This window comes from Sus scrofa, chromosome 6, assembly GCF_054392235.1.
Source record: "Sus scrofa isolate SSC_HxYL_T2T_F1_AM1 chromosome 6, Sscrofa_HxYL_maternal_Yorkshire_Landrace_v2.0, whole genome shotgun sequence".
NCBI classification, from domain to species: domain Eukaryota; kingdom Metazoa; phylum Chordata; class Mammalia; order Artiodactyla; family Suidae; genus Sus; species Sus scrofa.
The window spans coordinates 30,248,858-30,263,010 of NC_139388.1; the positions used below are offsets into that span (position 1 = coordinate 30,248,858).

The window sequence follows — 14,153 nt, forward strand, 5'->3', positions numbered from 1 at the left end:
GTGCCCTGGCCTAGCCTCTGCTCTGAGTGTGAGAGGAGGGAGACAGTGGAAGAGTGGAGGGGCTGGAGAGCCAGTAATCAGGGGCTAGACCCTGACCGTTCCTGGGGCCTTGGTGGGTTCTCAGCACCAAAGTGTGGCTCCTATGCACCTCCTTGGGCTTCATCCTCCTGCCCCCTCTCCTGGCATCTAGTTCCCCTCCTGGGACTGAGAACCAGGATCCGAAACATTCCTGTTGGACTGAAGCTTCATCCTCCCCCTGCTCCTGTCTGGTCAATAGGCTTCAAATGCCTCCGGAGCTGGAGACCAGGGACAATCCCTGCAGGTCGCCCTGCTGGATTTCCATTCCCAGCCTTCTGGCCTCCTTCAACTTGCAGGTCTCAGCATCCTTTGATCTTAGAGGTTTTTTTAGGATGCCCCCCTTCTACTTTGCTTCATTTCCTTTGCTGCCCACTATCTGTCTGTCTTTGAGGACGGTGAGACTGAGGGAGGAAGAGAGACCAAAATGGTCAAGGACAAGGACTGAGAGACTGGGGACCAAATGGAGCAGGATAGGGGCAGGGAAATATGCATAGAAATGGCGTCTAGGCCTGAGTTCTGTGGTGCAGACCCCATCCTGCCTCCTTCACAGGAGCCTGGGCAGTCTGGGCTTCAGGCGTCAATACACCCTGCACCACTAGAGGGCGCTCTGAACCCTCGCGCTGCCCCAGTTTTTGGCCAAACCTGGAAGAATGGATGGCCCAGAAAGGATTAGGACGCCTAGGAATACATAGGTCCAGCTGCATTGGTGGCCTTCAAAAAAGGATAACCATATGAAACCCAGGTCCTGGAGTTACCATTGTGGCGCAGCGGAAACAAATCCAACTAGGAACCATGAGGTTGCGGGTTCAATCCCAGGCCTTGCTCAGTGGGTTAAGGATCCGGTGTCTCCGTGAGCTGTGGTGTAGGTCGCAGACATGGCTCAGGTCCCTCATTGCTGTAGCTGTGGCGTAGGCCAGTGTCTACAGCTCCGATTCGACCCTCAGCCTGGGAACCACACGGCCCTAGAAAGACAAAAAACAAACCCAGGTCCTGCCTAGGGTGACTCAGCTCTGCCCTGACATCTACCCACTCATACTACTGTCCTTGCAGACACCCTCTCACCCCTGACCCATTTCAATCCACTTCCACCCTCTGTCTTGTAGCTGCAGAGAAAGAGCATGGAGGTAGAAGAGGCTTCAGGGCCAGCAAATCGGAATTCAAGGCTGAGCTCTCCCAGCTCTAGCCAAGTGGCCTGGGGAGTCTCCTAACCTCCCTAAGCCTCAGTTTGCTCATATGAAGAATGGGGATGAATAAATGTACCCTGCAGGGTAATCTGAGGAACACTGATGGTGTTGGAGAAGATCTGATTCAGTGCTTGGTTCATGGTGGCTTTCAGCTGGCAGGCTGCTGTAATGGTATAAGACAGTGAAGCCAGAGGTTTTGGGAACTTTTAGGTCATATATGCTGCTGTTACAAGGACAAGTGAACTGGCTGCTGTTGAGAGACATGAGTGTCCAGAGCCCTTCCTCTTCCAGACCAGGGGGCAAAAGGGCAGAATCTAAGGACTCCAAGTATATAAACGCAGACATACCTCAGAGATATTGGAGTTCAGCTCCAGATCACCACAAAATAAATATCTCAGTAAAACAAGTCACATGAATTTTTTTGTTTCCTGGTGCATCTAAAAGTTGTTTACACCATAGCCTATTAAGTGTGCAATAGCATTATGTCTTAAAAAAAGTTCATTCCTTAATTTAGAAATACCTCATTGTGGAGTTCCCATTGTGGTGCAGTGGGTTAAGGATCCAGTGTTGCCACAGCTGTGGCGTGAATCACATTTGTGGCTTGGATTCATTCCTTGGCCCAGGAACTTCCATATACCTCGGTATGGCAGAAAAAGAAAAAAAAAAACTTTATTGCCAAAAAAATGCTAACTATCATCTGACAATGCAGCCTTGCCACAAAACTTCTACCTGCAAAAAATTCAGTATCTGTGAATTGCAATAAAGAGAAGAGCAATAAGATATAAGGTATGCCTGCACTCTCATTCACAATTTCATTCTAAGCAGAGAGCACAGGAGAGCAACACCAATGAGGACTCTTCAACGGTCACCATCTCGGGTCTAGAGGGAGAGGATGGAAGGGTTTTTCAGCAGAGGAAATAGTCATTCTGCTCTGAATTGTAGAAGTACCTCCTACCCTGTGGGGATGGGTTAGAGAGAGCAGAGCAGGGATTGGGAGGCTACTACAGCTGGAGAGAAGAAAACAGTGAGATGCAGGGCCTGGGGGTGCCTGAGGAGGAAGGGTCCAGGGTGATGCCCATCCCTTGCCAGGTCACTAGGGTGGGGAGCAGGATTTTGTGTGTGGTCAGACTGGAACCAGAGGATGTGGTGCAGTTGTGAAGAGCTGTCTGGGGGAAATGACTTCATGGCCCAGGAGAGTCATGGGCTGAGGTGTGGACAGGAAGCTAAGAATAGGGTGCAGCCAGCCATGAGTTCAGGAGGCCCTAGAAAGAGCCCTAGAGCTACCAGAGGAAATGTAGCCCCAGAAGGAGTTGGAGGAGCAACCAGAGGGAGAGGAAGAGGACAGGAGGGGTCAGGCAGGGTGAGGACTCAAAAATGTCCTCAAGCCTGAGCTCCAGGCAGGCGCGGGGTTGGTTATAGAAGGCCAGCGGTGTCCATGTGTCTGTGGGGACCATGGTGGGGGCTGTGACCTGGAGGACGAATCCTCCGTCGGTCTGTGTCTCCCTAGTGTCTCTAGGTGGAGGGCTGGCTGTGAACCGGGTATGGAGACCTTTAGAGCTCCTTGTGTGAGCTGTATGAGGCCCCCCCGGGTGTTCTAGGCCAAGGGCCACAGAGGAACCGGTGTGGGGCATTTAAAGGTCCCGGCGGGGCGCGTTCGGGTATTGAGTCCCTTGGAGACCCTGAGAGATTGCGGGGTCGGGGAACCGCCGTCCAGTTGGCTAGGGCGGCTGGGCCCAGGTCGAGGCCTGCCGGGGGTGTTGGGCCGCTCAAGCGGGCGCCTGGGCGCAGCTCACCTCCCCATCCCCCGCTTCCCCCGGGCCCGGAAGCGCCGCCGCCCGCGGGCCCCTTGCGGAGCCGGTCTCCCTGTCCCGACGCGGCGCGCGCTGTCGCGATCCGGCTGCGGGTGACGTGGCGGGGGCGGGGCTTGAGTGGTCGCTGCGGAGGCGGGGGCAGCGCGACAGAGCATCCTGGAGGCTCCCGGCCGCCACGAGGTAACGGGCCACGAGCCGGGCCGAGGAGGGGAAGCGGGGCCGAGGCCGCGTCCTCTGAGGCCGGAATTCTCCCCGCCGCTGCCGCCACTGCGGCGTACGGGATGCGGTTCTGGGAACCCGGCGCGGGGCCGGCCGCGGGCACGTGAGAGACGCTGCGCTTGAGAGCGAGCCCGAGGGGGACGCCGTGCGTGTGAGCGGGACCTTGAGCGTGAGGGGCCCTCCAGCCGTGGAGGACTGAGCGTGCGAGGAGGACGCCGTGTGTGCGCGCGCGCGTGTACGTGTGTGTGTGTCTGTGTGTGTGAGAGAGAGGGAGGCTCGGGGGTGACTGCGTGTGCGAGACGCAGAGTGTGCGGGTGCCGACGTTAGTGTGAGGGAGACTCCGTGTGTGTGTGTGTGTGTGTGGCTGAGAGGGGCCCTGAGTGTGAGGGCGACTCCATTTGTGAGAGACTGGGAGGGAGATTGAGAGAGACCGTGAGTGAGAGAGACCGCAGTCAGAGTGGCCCCGAGTGCGACACTGTGACCGTGAGGGACCGCGTGAGACCCTCCAGTGTGAATCTGAAGCTGGGGAAGAACCTGTGCCGCGTGGGAGAGACTCTGAAAATGAGAAGGGCCCCGGGGGGCGAGACCGAGGATGTGGGGCGCCAAGTAGAGCTTTTGGGGGCCGCGGGGAATCCATCCCGCGTTGGGCTGGGAGTCCGGCCTGTTGGAGGGAGGATGATGGCTCCTGCTCTTACTGCTCTTCTCAGTGGCTTCACATTGGGTCATCTCATGTCATAAATGGAAGGAGATATTTGTGAAACAATCTGAGTATTCTTCACGGAGCACTGAGCAAACAGTTTGGGCACCACTTGTGTTGCGGCCAGTTTTAAGCAGGAATCCATATTTAATTTAACGTTTATTTTTGGCGTACCTCTTGTGTGCACGGGACTGTGTGCTTGAGAAAAAGAATTCAGTCTTTATCCTTGATGGGGGAAAAAAAGCACTGCCAGCCAATCTTTCGCGGTTAGCAGAATGCTCCGCCATCCGCTGCTTATCTCTGAGGGCTGCTCCCTGATTTCGAAGCTCTGGAAGGAGCAGACTTTTGAAAGCCCGTGTGTGCTTCCTGAGATCATTTTCAGCTCTCTCTGCTTGCTGGGAGGCCCCTTGAGGAAATGGCCCAGGCGCTCACATTGCTGAGGTCCTCCCGCTGTGTGCTAATGGCTTTTGCATCCAATTTTGGTCTCAGATTGTCTTTTAAAGTTCTTATATTTGATTTTCCTTTCCTGAAAAATATGTGGAAAACCACAGGCTCCATATTCTGTCTTCCTCCTTCTCTGTGGACATATTTTTATCATAGATCAAAAGTAAATACCAGTTATGTGACTGACCTCCTGGCACTTCTTGGTACAGGAAATTTCCTGACCTTTGTCCTCTTTGCTTCCTGCTGTAGTCTCCAGGATGTGTGCATACTCTACAAAAGAGACACAAGTGGTGCTCATGGGACCTGGGACAGAGGGAGTAGCAGCTGTCTAGACATGCATGATTTGAAATGGCCAGGGTAGTTCTCTGACACGTGTTGAGTTACACCCCACCGTGGCTGTGATGGAACTTCTCAGTAATTGAGTGCTACCCCTGCTGGCATGTAAAAATTAGATTTTACAAAAGGAAATATCATCCTGCTGATTACTCAGTTCATTTTTTGATAAGTTGCCTCTCACTCTTTGTTGCAGAGATTAATTGGCCAAAACAGACACGTGGAATTAGGCCTGGCTACGGAGACTTCATTTTTTTTCTCTGTACCTGACCATTTACAATGAGGTGGCTTATGAAAGTGTGATGTCTGCTTATTTCCTCACAGGTGAATGTTATTGCTCTGTTCTTTGTTAGCTTTCTTTGATCTTTGTGATTTGTAAAAAGTTTTAATTATTTGAGTACAGTATGAATACAATACCAGTAAAAAGACTGACTTGCACATAACTTACAATTATGTAACACTATAATTTATTATATAATTAAATTATATATTTTTAATATTTTAGCTCTTTCTAAAGAGTAACTGTAGTGGATTTATTTTTTGGGGGGTGGCTATGCCCATGGCCAGGGATTGAACCTGAGCCACAGCAGCGACAATGCTGGATTCTTTTTTTTTTTTTTTTTGCTTTTTAGGGCCACACCCATGGCATATGGAGGTTCCTAGGCTAGAGGTCAAATCGGAGCTGTAGCTGCTGGCCTACACCACAGTCACAGCAACGCCAGATGTGAACTCTGTCTACACACTACACCGCAGCTCACGGCAACCCCAGATCCTTAACCCTCTGAGCAAGCTCAGGGATTGGGCCTGTGTCCTCATGGATCCTAGTCAGATTTGTTTCTGCTGCGCCATGACGGGAACTCAAGTTGTGGTGGTTTATAATTAAAGATACTTGCAATGAGGTTGTTAAAAATAGGAAACCAAAGCCATGGAAAAGACTAGATATCAGGTATTGTTGAAAAGTGAGGGTATCTGTTTGTTATGATTGAGAGTTGAATTTGATCTTGAGTTTCCTGGTGTTCTAGGTAAAAAGACAAATGTAAAGAGTCACATAATTTTCATTTCTTTCTTTTTTTTTTTTTTTTTTTCCCACTGTACAGCAAGGGGATCAAGTTATCCTTACATGTATACATTACAATTACATTTTTTCCCCCACCCTTTGTTCCCTTTGTTCTGTTGCAAGATGAGTATCTAGACATAGTTCTCAATGCTACTCAGCAGGATCTCCTTGTAAATCTATTCTAAGTTGTGTCTGATAAGCCCAAGCTCCCCATCCCTCCCACTCCCTCCCCCTCCCATCAGGCAGCCACAGGTCTTTTCTCCAAGTCTATGATTTTCTTTTCTGAGGAGATGTTCATTTGTGCTGGATATTAGATTCCAGTTATAAGTGATATCATATGGTATTTGTCTTTGTCTTTCTGGCTCATTTCACTCAGTATGAGATTCTCTAGTTCCATCCATGTTGCTGTAAATGGCATTATGTCGTTCTTTTTTTATGGCTGAGTAGTATTCCATTGTGTATATATACCACATCTTCCGAATCCAATCCTCTGTTTATGGACATTTGGGTTGTTTCCATGTCCTGGCTATTGTGAATAGTGCTGCAATGAACATGCGGGTGCATGTGTCTCTTTTGAGTAGAGTTTTGTCCGGATAGATGCCCAAGAGTGGGATTGCAGTGTCATATAGAAGTTCTATGTATAGATTTCTAAGGTATCTCCAAACTGTTCTCCATAGTGGCTGTACCAGTTTACATTCCCACCAGCAGTGCAGGAGGGTTCCCTTTTCTCCACAACCCCTCCAGCACTTGTTATTTGTGGATTTATTAATGATGGCCATTCTGACTGGTGTGAGGTGGTATCTCATGGTAGTTTTGATTTGCATTTCTCTTATAATCAACGATGTTGAGCATTTTTTCATGTGTTTGTTGGCCATCTGTATATCTTCCTTGGAGAAACGTCTATTCAGGTCTTTTGCCCATTTTTCCATTGATTGATTGGCTTTTTTGCTGTTGGGTTGTATAAGTTGTTTATATATTCTAGAGATTAAGCCCTTGTCGGTTGCATCATTTGAAACTATTTTCTCCCATTCTGAAAGTTGTCTTTTTGTTTTCTTTTTGGTTTCCTTTGCTGTGCAAAAGCTTTTCAGTTTGATGAGGTCCCATGGGTTTATTTTTGCTCTAATTTCTATTGCTTTGGGAGACTGACCTGAGAAAATATTCATGATGTTGATGTCAGAGAGTGTTTTGCCTATGTTTTCTTCTAGGGGTTTGATGGTGTCCTGTCGTATATTTAAGTCTTTCAGCCATTTTGAGTTTATTTTTGTGCATGGTGTCATTTCTTGATATAAGTACTATAAATATATATTTAAACATTTTTTTTTTTGTCTTTTTGCTATTTCTTTGTCTTTTTGTTGTTGTTGTTGCCATTTCTTGGGCCGCTCCCGCGGCATATGGAGGTTCCCAGGCTAGGGGTCGAATCGGAGCTGTAGCCACCAGCCTACGCCAGAGCCACAGCAACGCGGGATCCGAGCCGCGTCTGCAACCTACACCACAGCTCACGGCAACGCCGGATCGTTAACCCACTGAGCAAGGGCAGAGATCAAACCCGCAACCTCATGGTTCCTAGTCAGATTCGTTAACCACTGCGCCACGACGGGAACTCCTATAAATATATATTTAAGTTTAAGCATTAAAAAAAATAATGCATTTTCATTGTGGAAAATTTGTAAAACTCAAAATATAGAAAAGAAAAAGTCCTCTGTTTTTACCACAGTTAAGATTTTGGTGTCTTTCTCAACAGCACCTTTTGTCATAGTCATCAATTATAAAAGTTTTAAAATTCAGCTTGTAGAGTATTCTTTATGATTGAAATTTGAAAGAGCCATTTTTTTCCCCTGAAAACTGCATATGATAGTTTCATGGTGAAATTTTCATGAAGAAATTTTAGTGGTTTGGTGAATTCCTTTATTATCTGTGGCAGGAGCCTGAAAAATAGCCTATAAGAACACTGTATTGTGTCCTTACAAGGAGGGTTTAGCATCAGTTTCTCAAGACAGGAACTTCTAGGGTACAAGGAATTGTTAAATGAAAATCATCTTCAATGATAATTTTAGAGACTGTATGTTTTAGAGAGAGAGAGACTGAAGTACACACACACACACACACACACACACGCACACACACACACACTCACACACGGACATAAGATGTATGGAGAAAGATGGGAGCCAGGGTGTTGAGGAAAAGGTGAGAGAAGAAGGATATTAGAGGCAAAGGACTCAGCATAAGGAAAGATGTGTTTGTCTGATGGGCTTTGGAAACCCTGGAATACTTCATGTTTTGGAAACTGCAAGTAATTCAGTGTGATTGGACCACGGGTGAGACTATACTCAGCAAGGGGTCTAGTTAGAAGGCTCTGCTAAGAAGCTTGGAATTGATTCTACAGACCAGGCAGCACTTGAAGGAGGGTTTCTAACTGTGCTCGGATGCCAACCAACTCAGTGGATAGTAAGGTTGGTATTCTCATGTGAAACTTGAGGTGCCAAAGCTGTGTTTTTCCCTTTTGTAAGGCTCTCTCCCACCCCTGATTTTCCCCCATTTCCTGCATGGAGATAAGCTCTATTCCAGTCTTTTTTCTCAGAGTTCACCTAATTTTAGATAAGAACTATGTGAGAACATTCCATTTTCAGGTGTTCTAGATCCTTGCTGACTTTATGTCTACTTGTTCTATCATTGACCAACAGTGGTGAGTTGAGGTCTCCAACTATAATTGTGGATTTGTCTATTTTTCCTTTCAGATCTATCAATCAGTCTTTAGAGTTTCCGTGTGGCTCAGCAGGTTAAGGACTGGTGATCTGGCTTTGTGGCTTGGGTCACTGCTGTGGTGAGGGTTCAGTCCCTGGCCTGGGAACTTCCACATGCCACAGATGTGGCCCCCCCCAGCAAAAAAAATGCCACCTTGCTAGTTGTTTTCTCTATTCTGTTTGTTTCGTATATTCTTTGCTTCTTTTTTCTACCTACTTTGGGATTGAGTATTTATTGTGATCTGTTTTATCTCCACTGTTGACTTATTATTTATACCTCTATTTTTCTGGTTTTGTTTTGCCTTTTTTTAGGGCCGCCCCCGCAGCAGATGGAGGTTCCCAGGCTAGGGGTCTAATTGGAGCTGTAGCTGCTGGCCTACACCACATCCGCAGCAGCATGGGATCCAAGCCACGTCTGCAACCTACACCACAGCTCATGGCAACGCTGGATCCTTAACCCGCTGAGCGAGGCCAGGGATCGAACCCACAACCTCATGGTTCCTGTCAGATTCGTTTCTGCTGCGCCATGAGGGGCACTCCTATACCTCATTTCTTTGTCTTTTTTTTTTTTCTCCCAGAGCTGCACCCAGGGCATATGGAGGTTCCCAGGCTAGGGGTTGTATTTATACCTCTTTTAATTTTTTAGTGGTTGCCCTTGTTTCACAATGTACATCTTTTTTTTTTATCCCTTTTTTGGCTGCACCTCAGCATGTGGAGCTCCCAGTCAGGGATCAGATCCAAGCTGCAGTTGCGACCTAAGCCGCACCTGTGGCAACACTAGGGCCAGGAATCAAATCTGTGTCCCAGTGTTCCCAAGACACTGCTGATCCTGAAGTGCCACAATGGAAACTACAATATGAATCTTTTTTTTTTTTTTCTTTCAGCATATGAAGTTCCCAGGCTCAGGGTTGAATCAGAGCTACAGTTGCCGCCCTATGCCACAGACACAGCAACGTGGGGTCCGAGCCTTGTTTGACCTACACCAAGGCTGATGGCAACACAGGATGCTTAATCCACTGAGGGAGGCCAGGGATTGAACCCGAGTCCTCATGGATACCAGTCAGGTCATTACCACTGAGCCACAATGGGAACTCCCCACATCTTTTAATTAATCATAGTCTACCGCTAAATAATATTACTTCATTTTCACATGTAAGGACTTTACAGCAGTGTAACTCTCAAATCTTTCCTATTTTTGTGCTATTGTTTTTTTATATTTTTAAAATTATTATTATTATTATTATTATTTTTTTGAATAGTACACTGAGTATTGAATATCTGTATACCCACCACCTAGATCTGCAGGAACGCATTAGCACTCTTGCAAGTCTCCCGAATCTCTCCACCTCTCTGCGCTCGGATCCGTCGGTCCTACAAACTGTCTTTTGTTTTCAAACACATCAAGCTTGCGATCGTCAGTCCTAAAATTATTTTTTAAAATTTATATTTCTTTGTGCTCTTGTTGTACATTTTAGTTTTACATATGCTAGAAATTAACAATGCATTGCTACTATTTTTGCTTTAGGTAGTCAGTTATGTTCTAAGGCAATTAAAACAAGCGAAAAAAAGGAGTTCCCTGGTGGTCTAGTGGTTCTGACTCAGCACTTTCACCACTGTGGCCTGCATTCAGTCCCTGGTCTGGAAACTGAGATCCTATATCTGTTTACCTCAGAGCATTTGATAGTGTCCTATACCTCTTAGATGCTCTGTTCTGTTTTTTGTTTTTGTTTTTTTTTTTCACATTTTGACTCTTACGGTTTTCATTTTTTTGCTGAAATTTCACATCTGTACTTATATGCTGTCCAACTTTTCCATTAGAACCTTTAATATATTAATCATAGTTATTTTAAATTCTGTGTCCAGTTCTAATGTCTGGATCATCTCAAAGTCTTGTCCTGCTGATTAATTTGCCTCTTGATAGTGGGTTGTTCTTGCTTTTTTGCGTTGCTTGTGATTTGTCATTGGTTGTCAGATGTAATATATGGATGCTAGTCAGATTTGTTTCCGCTGAGCCACAATGGAAACTCGCAGATGTAATACATGGGTTGACGTATATAGTCTTTATTTTAGGAAATGGGTACACTTTCTTTTGCTAGCCTGTTAATGTGAGAGTTTGAGTCAGGATATGAGTTGGATTTGGATTTGGATTTTGTTGTTGCTATGGTTACCTTATGTGCATCAGTGGCTCCACATTCCTCTGGTGTTTCCTTGCCCTGAGGGTGGATTTTTGTGTGTTTATGCTCTACCCTCAGCTTTAGGTCTTTGTGCACCTGTGCCTCTGTGCACAGTCTACCAGCGCCTTGTTGCTGGGTGCTTGCTAACCTGGTTTGAGGGAGTGGTAGAGGGCTTCTCTGTTGTTTTGGTTTAGCCTCAGCCTTGGGCAGGCCCTGTTTCCCCAGGTCTGGTGGGTGGATGTTTCTGGGTGAGCCTGCCATCTCTAATGGTCTGGACCAGAATTTCCTTTCTCCCCGCCAGGCATAGAGGGTTGTTTTATTTTTCTTTCACACTATCCCAGCTGTTGGGAGAGATGGGGTTTGCGCTTTAGCCAGGGGCTTAAGATTTTTATTCTTTAGAGACTGGAGCAGATAGATCTTTGTGTTTTTTCCAGAGCAGTGACTGCTTTCCTTCTCCAGGGCAGCACTCCTGAGAGGCTTTCTCTAGCTTAGTATTTCTTGTGAACACCCATGAGGTCTCACTGGAGAAATATCTCTGAGTGTCTCTTGATAACCCACACTTAACCTTTAGTAATTCATTAAAAATTGTCCCTGAATTCTTTCTTGCCTGTATGGTGGTTCCGTTGTTCTCCATCCACCATAGTTAAGCCAGAGCTTGCATCTCTGCATCTGGTTGGTTGGCTTGTAACCTCAGCTCCTTACTGACTTCAAGAAAAGTTGTGGAGTTCCTGTCGTGGCGCAGTGGTTAACGAATCCGACTAGGAACCATGAGGTTGCGGGTTCGGTCCCTGCCCTTGCTCAGTAGGTTAACGATCCGGCGTTGCCGTGAGCTGTGGTGTAGGTTGCAGACACGGCTCGGATCCCGTGTTGCTGTGGCTCTGGTGTAGGCCGGTGGCTACAGCTCCGATTCAACCCCTAGCCTGGGAACCTCCATATGCTGCGGGAGCGGCCCAAGAAATAGCAACAATAACAACAAAAGACAAAAAAAAAAAAAAGAAAAGAAAAGAAAAGTTGTGATTTTGTAGATTATCCAGCTTTTTATTGTCATTGGAGTGGAAGTGATGTACCCCAGCTTTCTACATCTTAAATGGAAGTTAGAAGTCAAGGCAGGAGTTCCTGCTCTGGTGCAATGGGATCGGTAGCGTCTCTGGAGTGCTGGGACTCAGGTTCTGTTCCATATCTGGCCCAAACAGTATGGGTTAGGGATCTGGCGTTGCCACAGCTGCAGCATCGGTCACAATTATGGCTCAGATCTGATCCCTGGCTGGAGTACTAACTCCATATGCTGCTGCAAGGCCGAAAAAGAAAAAGTCAAAGTAATTACATTTCTTACTGTTTTTAAATTTTCCAGTGAAATGAGCATACCTCTTTTTTTCCCTTCCTGTGATACTGTGATTAAATATATATTTGGTCTTTGTCCACCATTCCTGGCACACAGCTCCTGTAATTTTCTAATAAGAATCATAGCGGCGTCTTTTGTTATAACATTAGTTTTGTTCCCATTTCCTGAAATAGCTCCAGATCAATAAAGGTGAAATGGATGTCTTTTGTTATTTATGTGGTAAGCTTCTTTCAGCACACCTGAGTTTATGTTAATGAGGTGATTTTTCGAAAGCATCTAGATCCTCTAAGGATAGGGGCTGCTTGCCAGGGGAACCAACCCTGTGATTAGAGGGTTGGGACTTTTAGTTCAGGTCTGACTTTGTGGGAGGGGAGAGGGGCTGGAGGTTGAATCAGTCACCAATGGTCAGTGATTTGATCAGCTATGCTTTGTGATGAAGCCTCCATAAAGAGCCCAAAAGGGATGGGTTTTAGAAAGCTTCCTATGCCCCTTCCCCATACCTTGCCTGACCCTTCCATCTTATTATTCCTAAATTATGTCCTTTATACCAAACTGGTAATCTAGTAAGTAAACTGTTTTCCTGAGTTCTGTGCTCAGCTTTAGCAAATTAATTGAACCTAAAGAGGGTGTAGTGGGAACCTCCGATTTATAGCTGGATGGTCAGAAGCACAGGACTTGTGACTTGGCATCTCAAATTGGAGGGTGGCTGTTTTATAGGTTGAGTCCTTAATCTGGGGAATCTGTTGCTGTCTCCAGGTAGATGTTAGAGTTGGTTAAACTATGGAAGATACCAGATCTGCTGGGAGTTGAGAATTGTTTGATGTATAGAAAGCACATATATTTGGTATCAAAAGTTCAAAAAGAGGAGTTCTCATTGTGGCACAACGGAAACAAACCCACATGAAGATGCGGGTTCTATCCCTGGCCTCGCTCAGTGAGTTGGGACCCCGTGTTGCCGTGAACTGTGGTGTGGGTCACAGACAAGAATGTGGCTCAGATCTCTCGTTGCAATGGCTGTGGCATAGGCTGGCAGCTGTTGCTCTGATTCAACCCCTAGCCTGGGAACCTCCGTATATGGATGGGCCCCAAAAAGCAAAAAAAAAAAAAAAGTTAAAAAAGAATACCTGGGAGCCCGATCTCCCCTCCCCACCAGCTAGGGTCTGATGAATAGGGGAAGGCTTTTCGTTGCTTGCCTCCATATTGAGCTCAGTGGAAAGGGCAACCTAGAAGTTCCTGTATTGGCGCAGCAGAAAGGAATCTGACTAGAACCATGAGGTTGTAGGTTCGATCCCTGTCCTTGCTCAGTGGGTTAAGGATCCAGGGTTCCTGTGAGCTGTGGTGTGGTCACAAACGTGGCTTGGATCTGGCGTGGCTGTGGCTGTGGTGTAGGCTGGCAGCTGTAGCTCTGATTCGACCCCTAGCCTGCGAACCTCCATATGCCACAGGTTCGGCCCTAAAAAAAACCAAAAAAACAAAAAAAGAAAGGCCAACCTAAGTCTCTTTGTACTGAGTTTTTTTTTTAAGGAATGTAAGGGAGGGGAAAATCCCTTTTCCCTCTACCCATCTTAGGTTCTCTGGCTGGGGCGTGTAAATTACACTGACAGAAGACAAATTAACAACAGAACACCAACCAGGTTTTATTAACATGTATTGAGCATGCACATGGAAACACTCACTGATGAATGAAGACCCTGCACCTGACTCTTACATAGGACTATAGGCTCCTCAGGTGTTTCCTGGTTTTGTTTTCATGCTTGGCTGGACTCACCCAATAGACATGTGAAAACAAACATTTCCCCATGTGCCTGCATAGAGTAACATGCATGGCATGGTGCCAGGAGTGAAAGGAAAGCTTTGCCGCCTTAGAGCCAGTCCTCATAGTAAGCAGAGGTAGGCTGGTTCAACGTTTCTGGGAGTGGGAGAAGGCTTATTAATGGCCCCAGAGAAACTTTTTCACTTGGGCGCAGGCCTAGACTCCAAAAGGGGACTGTGACAGGTAAGGGAGGCGTTTGGGGGCAGGGGGCCTGTGCAGATTGGAATTTTCCTGAGAACTACTCACTCTTGAGTGAC

The 14,153-nt window shown here is 46.7% G+C and overlaps 1 protein-coding gene across 20 annotated transcripts in view; it reads left to right on the forward strand.

The window, feature by feature from the left end:
• The first annotated feature begins 3,192 nt into the window (after positions 1 to 3,192).
• The window catches only part of SLC7A6 (solute carrier family 7 member 6), a 40,197-nt gene continuing 29,236 nt past the window's right edge, over positions 3,193 to 14,153 (forward strand). For 4 of the 20 annotated variants that reach the window (XM_021094151.2, XM_084960055.1, XM_084960048.1 and 1 more), the window contains exons 1-2: positions 3,193 to 3,253; positions 4,963 to 5,090. Coding sequence is in view for 7 of the 20 variants with exons in the window: in XM_084960048.1 (XP_084816174.1) it covers positions 5,069 to 5,090 (22 nt within the window). In the remaining 13 variants the exon portion in view is untranslated. Of the gene's footprint in view, positions 3,528 to 4,962; positions 5,091 to 14,153 lie in introns of all 20 variants that reach the window. The other 16 variants (XM_021094154.2, XM_084960056.1, XM_084960051.1 and 13 more) reach the window with 8 other exon arrangements.